Consider the following 20,307-nt stretch of genomic DNA (forward strand, 5'->3'; position numbering starts at 1 on the left):
ATTCTGAGAAGCAGCATGATTAATTCCATTAAGTCATTCCAATAATGTGCAATATTTTGTGCAAAATAATTATAGCTGGATTATGTTCATACAACATGTCAAAAAATGTCAAATTATTATTATTATTCTATAGTTAATGGGGTCCCAGGCTGCAAAAAGTTTGAGAGTGGTGCAACAGAAAAGCTTCCATTGTAGATCGCAAGTTCCAATCCTGACAATGCCACAGCTGCCTGTAGCTGGAAACCAAGGGAGCAAAATTGGCTGTGCTTTCTTGGTTAAATCTTCTGTTAACTTAAACAATGAAATCTAAATAAAAAATTGCTGCTATAGGAAAACAATCAACTGGGTTGTATGATAGAAGTAGAGTTACTAATGATTACAATTTCTAAAAAAAAATTTAATCTGTTTTTTATGACAGAGTGGTTGGAGACAGATGCACGTGCGAAATATTTTAAGTGCAAGTGCAACACCCGTGAACAAGAATTATTACATGAAAAGATTATGTAACATAAACACACACATAAACTTGCCAGGCATGAAATGTGCATGAGCATGGCATGATCTAACAACCATGCTACTCACAACAGATGACAGACAAAGAGTGCTATACAAACATGACTTATATACTGGTGCTCATTGTCCATAAACGTGGTTCAGGTGCTTGTGATCATGTGACTCAGTGTGTGACATGAACATGTGGTGTGCAGTGGCTGATGGGGACTGTAGTCCTACACTCTTGGCACTAATCCTGACATTCTTTCATACATTTTATCTGTGTATAGTTACATTTAATGTTGTGAAAAATCCACAGAACACGTTGGTTCCTGTTGTCACTTATGTAGTAACAGCTATAAAAAGTTCCTCACCAGCGTCTTTTTACTCTCACTTAAAGTTAAAACTCAAAGTTACAGTGTTACCTCTGACTGTTACAAAGTGCTAACACTGGAGACTCCTTCCATAAATGTTAAATAAATGTCTCCTTACAGTAAAGTTAGTACAATATAAATGTGAGTTTAGAGCTGAAGTACATTATAGAAAAAATTAATCAGCCACTCAGAATCGAGCATTCAACAACACTGTGGTATACAAGGTAAGTGATCAGTTGTGAATGGCTTGTATTTTTCTTGTAAATTCATACTTTAATGCTGTGTGTGTGCATGAGGGTGTTTTTCTGCACATAAAGAGTGGAGGAGATTTTAGAAAAAAGTTGTGGTCAGAGCGCTTCCGCTCTCCTGCATCTAAAACACAACTGAAGTGTTTCCTGACTGAAGCAGAACGATTTCAGAGTGCTTGAGAACAGTGTTCAGCTTCAGCATGAAGATTGTATTTTGGTTCTGTGAGTAAAGTTCAGCATTTATTTTACCTTATGATTCATTTGTCTCCTTGAACAGATGAGTGGATTCTAATCCATTAATATGTGTGTTTTTTTTTTCTTGACTAGATCTACTTGTGTGCTGTGGAGCTGCAGAAAGTTTCACAGAGAAGTCGGTAGATTTGGGACAAAATGTGACTCTAAAGTGTGAGGTGTCTGTAAGAGATGTGTTCTGGTTCCTGATGAAGCCGTCAAAACCTCCACTGTTTATATTACGCTCTTTCTCAAGTAAAAGCCTAGAGGCACAATACAGTAACACGACCTTCAACAAGACTTTCTCACTGCAATATAACAGCAGTTTATTTATACACAATATCAGTACTAATGAATTAGGAGTGTATTATTGTATTCAGACTCAAACTGGTTCACCTCCTGACATCAGCAGTGGAATCAGACTTTACACCCAGAATCACTCAGCTGGTGAGTTTACTGAAAGCAAAATTACAGTAATATCCTTTAATAGCCCCGTTGAACAGGTTTTCAACTGAAGCAACTTTTGTTTTATATTAACTCTAATATAAATTATGTGTTTCTGTACACACTTCTTTTGAGATGCACCAAGAATTCAGAAACATTTCTACTATTATTTTATAGATCTAATTTTATAGTATTGTGTTGTCTTTACAGATCAGTGGTTCTCAAAGTGATCTGAGATTTTTTTTAATTATGTGAGATACAACTCTCCATTATCCAAGTTATTATATACAGTATATTATTGTCTTACTAGCCTGTTTGACTGGTCAATTGAATGGAATAGCTGTTACCTTAAATCTGTCAGAGGAATGTTGAAAAATAGAAATCTCTACAGTGCCAAGAAATATTAATATTATGAAATATTATTACACATTGAATAAGCCTAAAATGAATTAAATCTGTATTGACGGCGTCCTTGGAATTTGATTTTACATCTAAAGTGGTCTCTACATAGAACCTTTGAGAATTCCTGATCTAGACCTTCAGCCCTGTCTGATATAAAACATACCAGACAAAACATGTTGTGGATAAACTGAGTACTTTGTTTAACATGAAGTCCAAACTGTGTGATATTTTTCAAATTGTTTCCAGAGAATCAGACAGCGGATAAACATGAAGATAAAGAAAGCAGCCTCATGCCGATTCTCATCATATCAGGAATAATGAACTGTGCTCTGGTCGTTGCAGTTACAGGTGGGTTTAATTTACTGTGTATTCTGGTGATGTGGCAGTAATTGAGAATATACTGAGAGTGTACTTCTGCACAACTGAAAATATAAATCTGTAATTCTGATCACTCTAATAGTCTTAGCATTCTCTATTGACCTTAAATTAAATTACTAAAAGGTTTTCATACAACAATTCTGCACCAGATATTCAGATCTACAGTCTAGTAATTCCAAAATGACTTTTTTAAATGGCATGTTTGTGATATATTTATGTAGGTATAATGTATTTACTGTGCAGAATAAACCTCGTGTACGCAGTAACTGTACCTGATAATATTTGGCCATATTACTGTACAATGCAGTTTCAGTTAAATAAAATAAAGGTATTTTCTCCTGTTAGATAGGCCTAGAAGTCTAAACCACCTGAAGCTAAGATTGTCTGTTGACCTTAAGTGATTTATTTCCTACAGTTTTGATACAAGTTAATCTAATTTCATCATAATAACAGTTCTTTATACAGGAGAAAATACAAGAAATATATAACATTGCATTTCTAGTTCTAAAATGGTATTGTTGCTTAATCAATGTTATAATTCATATAATTTATTATTAATAGTTATTGACACACAGGCCTCGTTCATACATATAATAAAGACAGATTAATGAAATCCTGACTATCGCTCCATTTGCTCTATGTTTGATTTCAAATTTGTAAAATAAGATAAATTGATTCAAGCATGAACAAATCTTTTTAGAATTTTTTAAGGTCTAAATTCATAGAAAAGGTCTAAAGTGCTTTTCTAAGTTCTTTTCGAGTTGCAAAACAAAACTCTCATTGTTAGAGTCACCTAAAGAGATGATTTGGAAGATTCAAATCACTGAAGTGAGATTTCCCATAATGCACTGGCAGTGTTTCAGTTTAAAAACTGAGGAACCATTATGCTGCATTTCGACTTACCTCGGTAGTGTGGGATGTTGGAAGTTAAATAATTTCCGACTTCTGTGCATTCGAGCTACAAAGTGAAAAACCATGAACTCCTCAATGCCAGCTAACTGCGATGAGCAACGTATATTTACCTATAAACCATTTAATCATTTAAACCAATACTCATTTAAAGGTAAGAATTAGTTTACTGATGCTGTTTGTTTACTGATGCTGAAGCTGTGAACAGCTATTTTGAGTTGATGTTACTTGCTGAACTTGGTCGAGGAGACGAGTCGATCAGCAGGAATTCTGAGTTGAGGGAGCGTTTTCTTTCGTTTTTCCTAGTCAGAGATTGGAAATGACAGGTTATGACCTTTAGCCAAGTGTTACATTTAAATGACAGTGTAATGAAATAAAGTGATAAAATATCTGCAGCTCGCCTGCTCTGTTTGTTATGCAGAGTTTTGACAAGCTGCACATATTGCTCTTTTCCTTATTGATCACAAACCACACATCCTTTAAAAATAGCACTAAAAAAAGCTACTTTTACTCCAAAGTAATCTTTTGTCTGATGGTTGCATGGAACTACATACATTCAGTGTCTGAACACCGGAATGTTATATGAGCAGCCATCTTAGATAACTTGGACTGTAATTTTTTTCCACAGTTTGGTTTCATTCCATTTAAGAAAAGAGGCGGAGTCAGTTATTAATTGGTTACTTGATTTCACACGTGCTTCCCAAGCCCCGCCTCCCAAAGTTTGAACAGTGAATTGTAGCAGAAAACTCTAAGTGACATTGATAATATATTAGCATTTTGAACTAGGATTTGTAAGTATGGACTATTTTGCAAGGAATATTTTAAGATTATTTATTTAAAAGTGAGATTATTAAGCAAATGTAGATTAAATAAATTGAATGGGACAGTATACTTAAACCCCACATACTATAACCTTTATAAATGGGAAACAATTACTCCTCTCCTAAACATCACGAGTCTGTGATGCATGTTGTCACAGCTGCGAAGCAAAAAAAAAAATTCACATATTCAGTTTGTGCAACATCCTCAACTGTCTCAGACAATTTTTTTTCCTCGATAGAGAGTTGAGGTTAACCGATCAAAATCATTAAATTACATCACTACATGTTTTTCATAATATATCACCTCTATCATTTTGTCTTTCTATCAGCACAACTCACTGCATGTCAGATAAAAAAAAAAATTTCTATCTATGTTTGATTTCAATATTTCCAAAAATAAAATCACGTCAATGATTTCCTAGTTTTAATGTCACACCTTGGCGAAGTTTTACTGCATGCAATTTTAGTATAACGCCTCACCCATATACCCATCAGTATCAGATATTATGGTCCAGTGTATCAGGAAATAAAAAAAAAACAATAAATACAGATGATTCAACATGTAGCTCGATCAGGAACACGATACACAGCACCACACGTGATCACAACACTAGCGTGAAGATTTCGCACAATTCCACAGCAGCGCACTCACTCAACAATGAACTAAAGCCAGCGTGCTATTAATGAATGCTAAATACATACGTCTCATTCACTCGCTCATCCGCTGTATATATATATATATACATTCATTTAGATTTTCGATAAAACAGCAGGCATCAATAAATATTCTTCATCCTAAATATTCACAAACTGACGTTGTAGAGGTATATACACAATAAACTCGATGTATGGGATGGATGGAAGTGAGAAACCTGTATATACACACATACAGACACACAGACACACAAAATACGCAGCAACACTGACGGAATGCACGGTTAGTCCATGCGGATCTTCTGATTGGTCATCCTGTAGATGATGCTGTCGTAGCCCGGGTCCATGTTCCACAGGTTGTACGAGATGACGATGACGGCGAGAGCCAACACGATCATGAGCCACAGCACGATGTTAAACACTACGGCGTATTCAAAGTTGTACTTGTAGGCCAGATTGTAGGGGCTTCCCGGGTTACTCTGGAAACAAACAAGTTCATCAAAACCATTTAGGGTTAATGTGAGCTAAAATTTTGCTTCATTACAAACCCTCTTTTGGTTTTAAAAGGATGGTGTGATTTACCAGACAGACACAGAGTGCTTTAATCGCCTAGAATGATATCAAAAGGGTGCATTTATTTATGAGCATTCATCTTAAAGCGCTAAATCTTAAGCAGAGCTTATCGTAATAACAGAATTAGTGTTAAAGCTTTACCTCTGACTGGACACTCAATAGTAAGCATGCATTTTGAGACAGATGTGAAAACACGAAGCAGGTTCTCATGTTACTGCACTGACCACGTGTTGGAAAACGTGGGCATGCATCTGCATGGTCGCAGCAGATCAGAGCTGCAACACACCTTGCAGTAAACATGCCTCCGAGTGCATGCAAGCTTTTGTGTCTTAAATTAAAGCAGAAATGAGGTCAGCTTTGGTTTGGGTGTTACACGTTAAAGTTATAGAAAATGAAGAGAAAAGAAACATATGTAAATGTGTGTTTGCGTGTGATGTGAACTGCTCGCTGTGGGTTTAGCATGCTCTGACCATACGTTCCTATTCACATCTAACTAGCCACTTCCTATTTATGCGGTTACTGTGAGGTGCAATGTTTCCAAGCTCCGAACCATCTGAATCTTCACCTGCAACTTGACTGCAACCCATAATCACACATTTTGTGGGTAATTCCACTGCGCTAAATTAAGCACCTGTGCTGAACTTGGTTAGTCGTCTTGCTGAAGTACCATGCAAGCTGGGCAGAGACATGTGGGCGGAGCTACAAAACAGTGCAGACCATCGATTGGTCGAATGTAAGAGTCAAAGACATCTTGATTAATGCTTGGAGTCACTTTTTTACTGGCATAAAAATATTCAGTAGTGTAGAGGCTATATACGTTATGTTTCAGATTCATTCTTACTTATTTATCTACATCACTGTTTAGCTACAGATCTTACATTTCTTCTATTATCCAAATCTGCCATTTTCTAATTAGAACAAATCCTAAATATCTTCCTGTTTACTTTGTGCTGTTCATAAGGTACAAGACCTGAACGCGCTACCTACTGACCTCGCGCATAGCGTACAAAGATATTTGAGATTCAGCCACAAAAATATGCATGACTGCTTGTGTGCATTTTGTAAGGTTTGCACTCAAACACCTTCATTTTCAATGAAGATTAAAAGTATTGGCACCCTTGGCTGTGTTTGGCCAACCGTTATGTGAAAGTTTACTTTAAATTTACATGCCGCCATTAAATCTGTCTGCTGCTTACTTTCACTGTAAGACGGAAACTCAGCAGAGTTTTAACATCAAATCAAACAGATGGTCTCAGAATGGTTTATCTGAATTACGAGTAGTATTTTAACAAGTGTGTGCATCAAGTCACTGCCTGATGACCTCCAGAGAAACTCCTCCTAGAGTTACGACAGGAAAGTGAAACGCGCTCAGCTGGGATAGGAGAAGTCCTGGGATCAGGTTTGTCTGTGAGCCGCACTGTTTGGTGTAGCAGTGATAGACAGCTTGGTGTACGTGTCCCACTATGACGAAACCACAAAAAACACAGTTTCCAGAATGGTTACAGAAGCCCCTCCCCCATAGTGGTGAACAGCGGTCTTATGAACTTTCAGACACGCTAGAAAAGTCTTTATTCACCGCTCCTTTAAGGCCACACAAACTAAACGCCTAATTCCCCTGGTTCAGAAGTCTCACTAGTCACACTTGCTAGTCAGTTTGTCTTGGCATTGTGTTGCCACTAATTTGCTTCAGTTTGGGAGCGAATGTTATTTACTCTTTTTGACGCTTTCAAGGGTGTTTGTGGCAAACGTGACGGCGTGCACGTGCAGGTTTAGGAAGAGCTTCCCCCATTCAACCACATGAAGTAGGATCTGAAAGCATGTGGTGTGGTTTTTCACCTTCTGCAGCGCAGCTACCAGAATCTCTCGGGTGTCCTGGAACTGAGGGGAATCTGTGCCGTAGCGCCGGGCGAGCTCCTCCATACCGGCCAGCTCCAGAGAGAACAGATCAGGAGCCTGGTCCTTAGCCAAGTGCTTGTGTCTCATTAGCTACAGAGAGAGAGAGAGACGAATGGAGAGAGAGACAGAGAGAGCGAGAGGGGGAGGGGAGGTTGAGAGAGAGACAGAGGGAGAGAGACAGAAAGAGAGAACATGAAATGGGCACCGTCTGAGACAGAGCAGGTGGGAAATATTAGTAAAACACAGAGACGGAAAAAAAAAAAACACAGGAAACCATGCTAAGAGTCTCATGACCGTAAAAATAAAAGAAGTTTATAGAGGAAGAAAATAAAGGAAATAACTGCAGGGGAAGTCCTCAGGTGAGGTGAACCTTCAAGGACACTCGTTTACTTAACAGAAACTGACATCTCTATCTAACTATATATCTATCACTCCACTTACATCAATATGTTTTTCTACAGTACAGAGAAAATGTAAAAAAATTCCAATGAAACAGAATGTTTAAAACAAAGTGGCTTTGAATCACACTGATGGGCTTCGACTCTATACTTTCTTAAAACCGCATCAGGATTAAAACGCTCACGTTTTCCAGTGGATAAGAGGAGACATTAGAGGGAAGATCTAAACTGTCAATGCCACGGACGGCGATCAAGGCGTTGGCACGAGGACGCTGGAACAGGGATCCTGCCGCTAAGCCTGGCCAATCAAGATCCTGCGCACACACACACACACACACACACAGAAAGAAATCACTTGAATATCACTTTAAATCCTACAAGGCCAATGCAAACAAGGCCACAGTATTTACAAGCAAAATCATTTTCAATGTTCTTTCATCTAATAAGAAGCGTGGAAATCAAAACCAGACATGAGTAGATACAGTTACACACATGCAGCTAAAGAAGCTCCTCAGAGTTTGACCAAGATATCCATCTTAACCTTCTCACCTATCTGTAGTGCACTGTGTTTGAACAATAAGTGTGAGATGAACACATAACACAAGAACATGTCAAGATTAAATGTGCCGTACAAACTTATAGGGAAACAACCGTTGGTTCATTTTTAATGGTTTATATCCGGCATACCTCGTGGACTGAGAGTCACCAGGTCCGGGATCTTCTCTCCAGCTAGCGGCCATTTTGCCGGCCTGAAGTTCACATACTGGGGGCTACACAGCACCGTCAGCTGGGCTCCAAAAACACCTGCAGAAAAAAAACTCTGATAATACAGGCTAATAATACATTTTATGAACTGTCTATTATAGATTAGATGTTTATCTATAAATTATTTTCATGGACGCAGTATTTCCAGGCATGATTTGTGCTCCTTAAAACAAAAATCTTCTGGTTAAAAATCTTCCAAAAAAGCAAACTAGTCTTTAAAGGAGTTCTGTCAGTCTCAGGGTCTCTCTCTTTCTGTACATCTGTCTGTCTCTATCTGTCTCTGTGTCTCTCTTTCTGTACATCTGTCTGTCTCTTTATCTGTCTGTCTGTGTCTGTCCCTCTCTCTCTCTTTCTCTCTTTCTGTGAGTGTCAGTCTCAGTGTCTCCTTCTTTCTGTACATCTGTCTGTGTCCCTCTCTTTCTCTCTCTCTCTCTCTCTCTCTCTATATGTCAGTCTCAGTGTCTCTCTCTTTCTGTACATCTGTCTCTCTACCTTCTACAGGCCCATTTCTAGTGCTAATAACACATTAAATCGCTTATTAGATGCTAATTAAATGTAATAATCATTTTAACAACACCGGAAAGTCAGGCCTAACTGCAGTCACATGACACTGCATACCTTTACACCGAATATATATATATATATATATATATATATAGTACAGTTAGATCTGAAAGTATTTGGACAATGACAGAGTTTTTCTGATTTTGCCTTTATATACCACTACAATGGATTTGAAATAAAACAATCGAGATGTGATCGAAGTGTAGACTTTCAGCTTTATTTTAGGAGGTTCCAGAAAAATATTGCATTTACCATTTAGGAATTACAGCCATTTTAAGCAAAGTACCTCCATTTTCAGGGGCTCAAATGTATTTGGACAATTGACTGACAAGAAGTTAACTGACCAGGTGCAGTCCATTCCCTTGTTACTTCAAGACAAATGAAGCCGATAAAAGGTCTGGAGTTGATATCAGGTATTGAGTTGGCATTTGGCAGCTGTTCAACTGGAGCTACCAGTATGAAGTCCAAGGAGATCTCAATGCAAGTGAAGGAGGCTATCATTAGGCTGAAAAAGCAAAATAAATCTGTAAGAGATAGCAAAAACCTTAGGTGAGGCCAAATCAACAGTTGGGTACATTCTTAGAAAGAAAGAAAGCACTGGTGAGCTCAACAACATTGAAAGGCCTGGAAGACCACGGAAGACAACGGATGTGGATGAATGTGGATGATCGCAGAATCCTTTCCTTAGTGAAGAAAAACCCCTTCACAACATCAACAGAAGTCAAGAATACTCTGGGTTACAGAGGGTTTAAAGCAAGGTGCAAACCACTGGTAACATTCAAGAACAGGAAAGCCAGATTAGACTTTGCCAGAAAACATCTAAAAAAGCCTCCCATGTTCTGGAATAAGATTCTTTGGACTGATGAAACCAAGATTAACTTGTACCAGAATGATGGGAAGAGAAAAGTATGGCGAAAGAAAGGAACATCTCATAATCCAGAGTATACCACATCATGTGTCAAACATGGTGGAGGCAGTGTTATGGCATGGGCATGTATGGCTGCCAATGGAACGGGCTCACTGGTGTTTATTGATGATGTGACTGCTGACAGAAGTAGAAAGATGAATTCTGAGGTGTATAGGGCTGTACTCTCTCCTCACATTCAGCCAAATGCTACCAAACTGATAGGACGCCACTTCACAGTGCAGGTGGATAATGACCCTAAACATACTGCGAAAGCACCTCACGACTTTTTGGAATGGAATATTCTTCAATGGCCGAGTCAGTCACCTGATCTCAACCCGATAGAGTATGCTTTTCACTTACTGAAGACAAGACTGAAGGCAGAAAGACCCACAAATAAGCAGCAACTGAAGGTGGCTGCAGTGAAGACCTGGCAAAGCATCTCTAGGGAGGAAACTCAGAATTTGAGTTTTGAGAACATGGGCTCCAGACTTCAGGCAGTCATTGACTGCAAAGGATTTTCATCCAAGTATTAAAATTATGGTTATATTTACAATTAGGTCACTTTGTCCTTTGAGCCCCTGAAAATGGAGGTACTTTGTTGAAAATGGCTGTAATTCCTAAATGGTAAATGCCATATTTTTGTGGAACCTCTTAAAATAAAGCTGAAAGTCTACACTTTGATCACATCTTGATTGTTTTATTTCAAATCCATTGTAGTGGTGTATAAAGGCAAAATCACAAAAACTCATTTGTCATTGTCCAAATACTTCCAGACCTGACTGTATATATATATCTAATGTTTTAAATCTCTCAATCAGTGTTCCAGTCAGCTCTGTTTATTGAGAATGCATTGTGATGTTTTAGTCTCGATCGTAAGCTGCTGTGGAAAAACCAAATCTCCAAACTGTGATGTGAAGCTTCAAGAAGTCAATGGATCACAGGTACATTCACTGGATAGCAATACACACTTAACACTCTGTTAATACACAGCGTTAGTGTGTACAGTGTGTTATATGCGTTAGTGTGTACACTGTGTTATATGCGTTAGTGTGTACAGTACGGTGTGTTATATGTGTTACTTTGTAGAGTGTGTTATATGGTAGTGTGTTGTATGTGTTAGGGTGTAAAGTGTGTTATAAGTGATAATGTGTACAGTGTGTTATGTGTGTTGGTGTGTACACTGTCTTATATGCATTAGTGTGTACAGTGTGTTATGTGTATACTGTGTTTTAGGTGTGTTGGTGTATACACTGTGTTATACATGTTAGTGTGTACAGTGTGTTATGTTTGTTATTGTATACTGTGTTATATGTGTTAATGTGTACAGTGTGTTATGTGTGTTAGTGTGTTTTGTGTGTTAGTGTGTGTGTGTATATATATATATATATATATATATATATATATATATATATATATATATATATATATATATGTATATATATATATATATATATATATATATATATACACGTGTGTTAGTGTGTACATTGAGTTATATGTGTTATTTTGTACAATGTGTTATATTTGTAAGCAGAAAAATACACTTTAAACACATTTACCAGACAAATCTACACACAGTGCTCATGTCTTTTGTGCTCTTTTACAGAGTTGGTTACCAAAAGCGCATAATGAAAGCAGCTACACTGTGGTGGAGTTTATTCCGTTTCACACTGTGATGTAGCACACACACACACACACACACACACACACATACACACATTGGTCACTGTTTTTTTTTTTTTTTTTTCATAAGCTTAGTGATTGCGGTTATAGTCTGCACGCTAACGCTATAACTGCCGATTGCGGTTATAGTCTGCACGCTAACGCTTCTCACACACGTCTAAGGTGTACAGCTCCATCTTCCGCTTCTCATTCTCAGAGTGTGACCTTCTGCAGTAAAATTCTCACACGAGTTTTTCTCTACATGATCAAACTAAACCTCTGTCCATGTTTCTCATATGTAGCTGCTGCTGCTGATAGTGTAATGTTTCAAGGGAAGATGGCTGGAGCTTTACTGCACATCTTCTCTTGCTGTCTTTGTAAGTGTTTAACACCGGGCCATAATGCCATTGCAGATCAAATGTTTACTGAATGAAGCGTGTGTTCTTTCAAGCAAAGGCTCACTTTCAAACCTATACCTGTGTCACTGTGTCTTATTTTATTCTTCTGTAAGGAATAACACACTCTGTGTGCTGCTGTTATAGGGAATTAATCAGTGATGGGCTGCTGTGATGAAGCTTGTAAACACACACACATTCACACACTCATTCACATCTAGGCCCAGTTTATCTCAGCCAGTTCACCTACAGACATGTTTTTTCCACTCGTCCTCTAGTCTGTGAACAGAGGCAGGAAAAAAGAAAGGAACGCAGGAGTGTGTGTATAAAACAGTGTAGCAGTGACTCCCCTGGTGTTTGTGGACTAGAATAATAAAAGATTAAAAAAAAAAAAAAAGAAGAGTGAATCTGTTATTCAATATTAAAGACTCTGCACTAGGCAACTTTAAACAGAAGTAAGTGTACAATATTGATCAGCTTTTACACAACCGTGTGGAGTCCACGTCAGCTCGAGTGCACTCTGTCACTACAGTTAAAGAGGGACGTAGCAATTACTAAGAAACTCTGAAATTCAAGCAGATATTTCTTGTTGTTGATGAGAATTTAATCTGTAATGAAAAATGTATTAAATTAGAGAAGGATGTAAAAGAGAAGTATTTTCACTAAAGCTCTCAGACGTTTAGTCCTCACTGTGTATATATGTTTCATTAATGACATGAGTTTATTCAGAATGCATTGTGATGTTTTAGTCTCGATCGTAAGCTGCTGTGGAAAAACCAAATCTCCAAACTGTGATGTGAAGCTTCAAGAAGTCAGTGGATCACAGGTACATTCACTGGATAGAAATACATACTTAACACTCTGTTAATACACAGCGTTAGTGTGTACAGTGTATTATATGCATTAGTGTGTACACTGAGTTATATTCGTTAGTGTGTACCGTGTGTTATGTGTTAGTGTGTAAAGTGTGTAATATGTGATAGTATGTACAGTGTGTTATATGTGTTAGTGTATACAGTGTTTTATGTGTGTTGGTGTACACTGTTATGTGTTAATGTGTACAGTGTGTTATATTTGTAAGTAAAAAATACACTTTAAACACATTTAACAGACAAATCTACACACTGTCCTCATGTCTTTGTGCTCTTTTACAGAGTTGGTTACCAAAAGCGCATAATGAAAGCAGCTACACTGTGGTGGAGTTTATTCCATTTCACACTGTGATGTAGCGCACACACACACACACACACACACACACACACACACACATTGGTCATTGTATTTTTTTTCCATAAGCTGTGCTACATGATTGCGGTTATAGTCTGCACGCTAACGCTGTAACTGCCGATTGCGGTTATAGTCTGCACGCTAACGCGTCTCACACACGTCTAAGGTGTACAGCTCCATCTTCCGCTTCTCATTCTCAGAGTGTGACCTTCTGCAGTAAAATTCTCACACGAGTTTTTCTCTACATGATCAAACTAAACCTCTGTCCATGTTTCTCATTTGTAGCTGCTGCTGCTGATAGTGTAATGTTTCAGAAGGGAAGATGGCTGGAGCTTTACTGCACATCTTCTCTTGCTGTCTTTGTAAGTGTTTAACACCAGGCCATAATGCCATTGCAGATCAAATGTTTACTGAATGAAGCGTGTGTTCTTTCAAGCAAAGGCTCACTTTCAAACCTGTACCTGTGTCACTGTGTCTTATTTTATTCTTCTGTAAGGAATAACACACTCTGTGTGCTGCTGTTATAGGGAATTAATCAGTGATGGGCTGCTGTGATGAAGCTTGTAAACACACACACATTCACACACTCATTCACATCTAGGCCCAGTTTATCTCAGCCAGTTCACCTACAGACATGTTTTTCCACTCGTCCTCTAGTCTGTGAACAGAGGCAGAAAAAAGAAAAGAACGCAGGAGTGTGTGTATAAAACAGTGTAGCAGTGACTCCCCTGGTGTGTGTGGACTGGACTAATAAAAGATTTAAAAAAGAAAAAAGACTGAGTGTGTGTTGTTCAACTAGGGGGCAAACTGGAGCAATAAACTCAGGGCTGTAAACTCAGCTACTGACAGAATGTGCTAATGATGTAATCCTTCATTAACAAGCTAAACATTTAACCCTGTAACTGTGTCTCTTTCTAAAAGAACTAAATTAGGGGTTTCACAGCAACCAGACACCATAAAGCCATCATTTAGTAATGAACTGCAGTGTGTTCATGTGTTGTGTAGGAGATAGAGTGTGTTCAGTTCAGTGTGTGGATTCAGAATGTATCTCTCAGATAAATGCAGATAAATGAACACATTTAAGAGGAGCTGTTGATGTCTTACTGCTCACTAAAATGATTTTTTTTTGTCCGGCCCACTCGACATTAGACTAAGTGTAACGTGAGCCGTTACCTAAAACGAGTTCGACACCCCGACCCTAACCAATCCCCTATACCAGAGAAACTAAACTGAATGGATTTATAATTGTTTATCACTAAATAAATTCACTGTTTTTGTCAAATCTCACCTAAATGGTTTGGGGATTTGAGAAGATGTTTTTCTACAAATATAATGTGATTTCTGGTCTTTTCATCAGGAAGAGATAAAAAAAACTTGTGGTCAGAGTGAGTTGAACTGCCACTTCCCCTTCACTCCTGTAGCTCTAAATTTCTTCTTGTCTGAAGCTTCCTTACTGACAATTTACAGTTTGTGACCAGAGATCAAGTTTCATCATGAAGATCCTCCACATTCACTTCTGTAAGTTTATTTCCTTTAGCTAAATCACTGATCATATTTAATGAATACATTATGAACAGCGAACAGCGAATCACCACAAATCAGTTTTGTTTGTTTTTTTTGTTTGTTTGTTTTTTTGCTAGATCTAGTTATGTGCTGTGGAGCTGCAGAAAGTTTCACAGAGAAGTCGGTAGATTTGGGACAAAATGTGACTCTAAAGTGTGAGGTGTCTGTAATAGATGTGCACTGGTTCCTGATGAAGCCGTCAAAACCTCCACTGTTTATATTACGCTCTTTCTCAAGTATTATCCTGGTGCCAGAATACAGTAACCCGGCTTTCAGCAAGACTTTCTCACTGCAATATAACAGCAGTTTATTTATACACAATATCAGTACTAATGAATTAGGAGTGTATTATTGTATTCAGACTCAAACTGGTTCACCTCCCGACATCAGCAGTGGAATCAGACTTTACACCCAGAATCACTCAGCTGGTGAGTTTATTTATTATATTTACAGGAAGTGTGTGTGATAAATCAATACTTTATTATAATTTAACTGAGCGGTTTATTTAATGATGAAGTTTAACTATCTGATCTTTATCCTATTTCCAGTGAATCAGACATGGAAGATTGAAGTGCTTCAGAATCAGACAGCTGGTAAAGATGAAGAGATCAGACTCTGGAGAAATCTCTTCATCATATCGGGAATGATGAACTGTGTTGTGGTCGTTGCAGTCACAGGTGAGATTTGTGAGGAATAAAACACTGTGTAGAAGTGTTATAGGAAAATAATCAGTGATGGGGTGGACTGATGAAACAGAATTACTGATGAAACAGAATAGCATTAAAAATGAAAATAGAAACAAAATATTCAATATTAAAGACTCTGCACTAGGCAACTTTAAACAGAAGTAAGTGTACAACATTGATCAGCTTTTACACAACCGTGTGGAGTCCACGTCAGCTCGAGTGCACTCTGTCACTACAGTTAAAGAGGGACGTAGCAATTACTAAGAAACTCTGAAATTCAAGCAGATATTTCTTGTTGTTGATGAGAATTTAATCTGTAATGAAAAATGTACTAAATTAGAGAAGGATGTAAAAGAGAAGTATTTTCACTAAAGCTCTCAGACGTTTAGTCCTCACTGTGTATATATGTTTCATTAATGACATGAGTTTATTCAGAATGCATTGTGATGTTTTAGTCTCGATCGTAAGCTGCTGTGGAAAAACCAAATCTCCAAACTGTGATGTGAAGCTTCAAGAAGTCAGTGGATCACAGGTACATTCACTGGATAGAAATACACACTTAACACTCTGTTAATACACAGCGTTAGTGTGTACACTGTGTTATATGCGTTAGTGTGTACACTGTGTTATATTCGTTAGTGTGTACCGTGTGTTATGTGTTAGTGTGTAAAGTGTGTAATATGTGATAGTATGTACAGTGTGTTATATGTGTTAGTGTATACAGTGTTTTATGTGTGTTGGTGTACACTGTTATGTGTTAATGTGTACAGTGTGTTATATTTGTAAGTAAAAAATACACTTTAAACACATTTAACAGACAAATCTACACACTGTCCTCATGTCTTTGTGCTCTTTTACAGAGTTGGTTACCAAAAGCGCATAATGAAAGCAGCTACACTGTGGTGGAGTTTATTCCGTTTCACACTGTGATGTAGCACACACACACACACACACACACACACACACACACACACACACACACACATTGGTCATTGTATTTTTTTTCCATAAGCTGTGCTACATGATTGCGGTTATAGTCTGCACGCTAACGCTGTAACTGCCGATTGCGGTTATAGTCTGCACGCTAACGCTTCTCACACACGTCTAAGGTGTACAGCTCCATCTTCCGCTTCTCATTCTCAGAGTGTGACCTTCTGCAGTAAAATTCTCACATGAGTTTTTCTCTGCATGATCAAACTAAACCTCTGTCCATGTTTCTCATATGTAGCTGCTGCTGCTGATAGTGTAATGTTTCAGAAGGGAAGATGGCTGGAGCTTTACTGCACATCTTCTCTTGCTGTCTTTGTAAGTGTTTAACACCAGGCCATAATGCCATTGCAGATCAAATGTTTACTGAATGAAGCGTGTGTTCTTTCAAGCAAAGGCTCACTTTCAAACCTGTACCTGTGTCACTGTGTCTTATTTTATTCTTCTGTAAGGAATAACACACTCTGTGTGCTGCTGTTATAGGGAATTAATCAGTGATGGGCTGCTGTGATGAAGAATATACACACACACACACACACACTCATTCACATCTAGGGCCAGTTTATCTCAGCCAGTTCACCTACAGACATGTTTTTCCACTCGTCCTCTAGTCTGTGAACAGAGGCAGGAAAAAAGAAAGGAACGCAGGAGTGTGTGTATAAAACAGTGTAGCAGTGACTCCCCTGGTGTTTGTGGACTAGAATAATAAAAGATTAAAAAAAAAAAAAAAAAAGAGTGAGTCTGTTATTCCAGTTTGTGGATTCAGAATGTATCTCTCAGATAAATGCAGATAAATGAACACATTTAAGAGGAGCTGTTGATGTCTTATTGCTCAGTAAAGTGTTTTTTTTCGTCCGGCCCACTCGACATTAGACTAAGTGTAACGTGAGCCGTTACCTAAAACGAGTTCGACACCCCGACCCTAACCAATCCCCTATACCAGAGAAACTAAACTGAATGGATTTATAATTGTTTATCACTAAATAAATTCACTGTTTTTGTCAAATCTCACCTAAATGGTTTGGGGATTTGAGAAGATGTTTTTCTACAAATATAATGTGATTTCTGGTCTTTTCATCAGGAAGAGATAAAAAAAACTTGTGGTCAGAGTGAGTTGAACTGCCACTTCCCCTTCACTCCTGTAGCTCTAAATTTCTTCTTGTCTGAAGCTTCCTTACTGACAATTTACAGTTTGTGACCAGAGATCAAGTTTCATCATGAAGATCCTCCACATTCACTTCTGTAAGTTTATTTCCTTTAGCTAAATCACTGATCATATTTAATGAATACATTCCTGATTCATGCATTTGTGTATTACTTCTTAACGAACAGCAAATCACCACAAGTCAGGTTTTTTTTTTTTAAACTAGATCTAGTTATGTGCTGTGGAGCTGCAGAAAGTTTCACAGAGAAGTCGGTAGATTTGGGACAAAATGTGATTCTAAAGTGTGAGGTGTCTGTAAAAGATGTGTACTGGTTCCTGATGAAGCCGTCAGAACCTCCACTGTTTATATTACGCTCTTTCTCAAGTAAAAGCCTGGAGGCAGAATACAGTAACACGACCTTCAACAAGACTTTCTCACTGCAATATAACAGCAGTTTATTTATACACAACATCAGTACTAATGAATTAGGAGTGTATTATTGTATTCAAACTGGTTCACCTCCCGACATCAGCAGTGGAATCAGACTTTACATCCAGAATCACTCAGCTGGTGAGTTTATTCAGTTAAGATTTCTGTAAGCAATTTAATCCTTTTAGATTTCAGACTAAATTCTGTGATATAAAAATTCTAAAATTGCACAATTTATTTGTTGTTACTTATTTTTCCTTCACTTCTATGTCTGACATAACACACTGCAAAAAAATGTGTCTTTGTACATAAACCATGCATTAAGTGCACCATGTCATTTCCAGAGAATCAGACAGCAGATAAATGTGAAGACGCTGGACTCTGGCGAAGTCTCTTCATCATACTCGGAATAATAATCTGTCTTGTTGTTGTTGGAGTCACAGGTGAGTGTAAATATATTCCAGTTGTAATCTCTACTATTGTAATGTTTTAATAGTAAACTTTCCTGCATTTTGTAATTATTATTTAAATATTTTATCATTTATATGAATAAATAATTTTTTAGTAGTATGAAGCAAATGTACAATAATATGTATATATATATATATATGTGTGTGTGTGTTAAATCTCTCGATCAGTGTTATAGTCAGCTCGATTTATTCAGAATGCATTGTGATGTTTTAGTCTCGATCGTAAGCTGCTGTGGAAAAAACAAATCTCCAAACTGTGATGTGAAGCTTCAGGAAGTCAGCGGATCACAGGTACATTCACTGGATAGCAATACACACTTAACACTCTGTTAATACACAGCGTTAGTGTGTACAGTGTATTATATGTCTTAGTGTGTACAGTGTATTATTTGTGTTGATGTGTACAGTGTGTTATATGTGTTAGTGTGTACAGTGTGTTATATTCGTAAGTGAAAAATACACTTTAAATGCATTTAACAGTCAAATCTACACACAGTGCTCATGTCTTTTGTGCTCTTTTACAGAGTTGGTTACCAAAAGCGCATAATGAAAGCAGCTACACTGTGGTGGAGTTTATTCCATTTCACACTGTGATGTAACAAACACGCACATAAACACACAAACACACACACACATTGTTCACTGTGTTTTTTTTTCCATAAGCTGTGCTAAACGATTGCAGTTATAGTCTGCATGCTAACACGTCTCACACACGTCTAAGGCGTACAGCTCCATCTTCCGCTTCTCATTCTCAGAGTGTGACCTTCTGCAGTAAAATTCTCACACGAGTTTTTCTCTACATGATCAAACTAAACCTCTGTCCATGTTTCTCATATGTAGCTGCTGCTGCTGATAGTGTAATGTTTCAGAAGGGAAGATGGCTGGAGCTTTACTGCACATCTTCTCTTGCTGTCTTTGTAAGTGTTTAACACCAGGCCATAATGCCATTGCAGATCAAATGTTTACTGAATGAAGCGTGTGTTCTTTCAAGCAAAGGCTCACTTTCAAACCTGTTCCTGTGTCACTGTGTCTTATTTTATTCTTCTGTAAGGAATAACACACTTTGTGTGCTGCTGTTATAGGGAATTAATCAGTGATGGGCTGCTGTGATGAAGCGTGTAAACACACACACATTCACACACTCATTCACATCTAGGCCCAGTTTATCTCAGCCAGTTCACCTACAGACATGTTTTTCCACTCGTCCTCTAGTCTGTGAACAGAGGCAGGAAAAAAGAAAGGAACGCAGGAGTGTGTGTATAAAACAGTGTAGCAGTGACTCCCCTGGTGTGTGTGGACTGGACTAATAAAAGATTTAAAAAAGAAAAAAGACTGAGTGTGTGTTGTTCCACTAGGGGGCAAACTGGAGCAATAAACTCAGGGCTGTAAACTCAGCTACTGACAGAATGTGCTAATGATGTAATCCTTCATTAACAAACTAAACATTTAACCCTGTAACTGTGTCTCTTTCTAAAAGAACTAAATTAAGGGTTTCACAGCAACCAGACACCATAAAGCCATCATTTAGTAATGAACTGCAGTGTGTTCATGTGTTGTGTAGGAGATAGAGTGTGTTCAGCTCAGTGTGTGGATTCAGAATGTATCTCTCAGATAAATGCAGATAAATGAACACATTTAAGAGGAGCTGTTGATGTCTTACTGCTCACTAAAATGATTTTTTTTTGTC

The 20,307-nt window shown here is 37.9% G+C and overlaps 1 protein-coding gene and 1 long non-coding RNA gene across 3 annotated transcripts; both read left to right on the top strand.

Annotated features, from left to right (window-relative positions):
• The first annotated feature begins 1,188 nt into the window (after positions 1-1,188).
• Positions 1,189-12,505, top strand: LOC117595709 (uncharacterized). Its single transcript, XM_053229371.1, has 5 exons — positions 1,189-1,336; positions 1,442-1,792; positions 2,438-2,539; positions 10,921-10,997; positions 11,663-12,505. Exons 1-5 carry the CDS (start codon positions 1,315-1,317, stop codon positions 11,735-11,737), a joined length of 627 nt encoding a protein of 208 aa, XP_053085346.1. The 5' UTR covers positions 1,189-1,314; the 3' UTR covers positions 11,738-12,505.
• A 2,998-nt stretch (positions 12,506-15,503) lies between these two features.
• LOC128317456 (uncharacterized) lies at positions 15,504-20,293 on the top strand. Of its 2 annotated transcripts, XR_008300971.1 has the most exons (6): positions 15,504-15,580; positions 16,045-16,121; positions 16,450-18,291; positions 18,495-18,593; positions 18,835-18,911; positions 19,145-20,293. It is a non-coding gene; the product is annotated as an uncharacterized LOC128317456 (long non-coding RNA). The 2 variants fall into 2 exon arrangements; XR_008300970.1 differs by lacking the exon at positions 15,504-15,580 and having other exon boundaries at positions 15,946-16,121.
• Positions 20,294-20,307: the final 14 nt, after the last annotated feature.

Source organism: Pangasianodon hypophthalmus, chromosome 25, assembly GCF_027358585.1.
Source record: "Pangasianodon hypophthalmus isolate fPanHyp1 chromosome 25, fPanHyp1.pri, whole genome shotgun sequence".
Lineage (NCBI taxonomy): Eukaryota > Metazoa > Chordata > Actinopteri > Siluriformes > Pangasiidae > Pangasianodon > Pangasianodon hypophthalmus.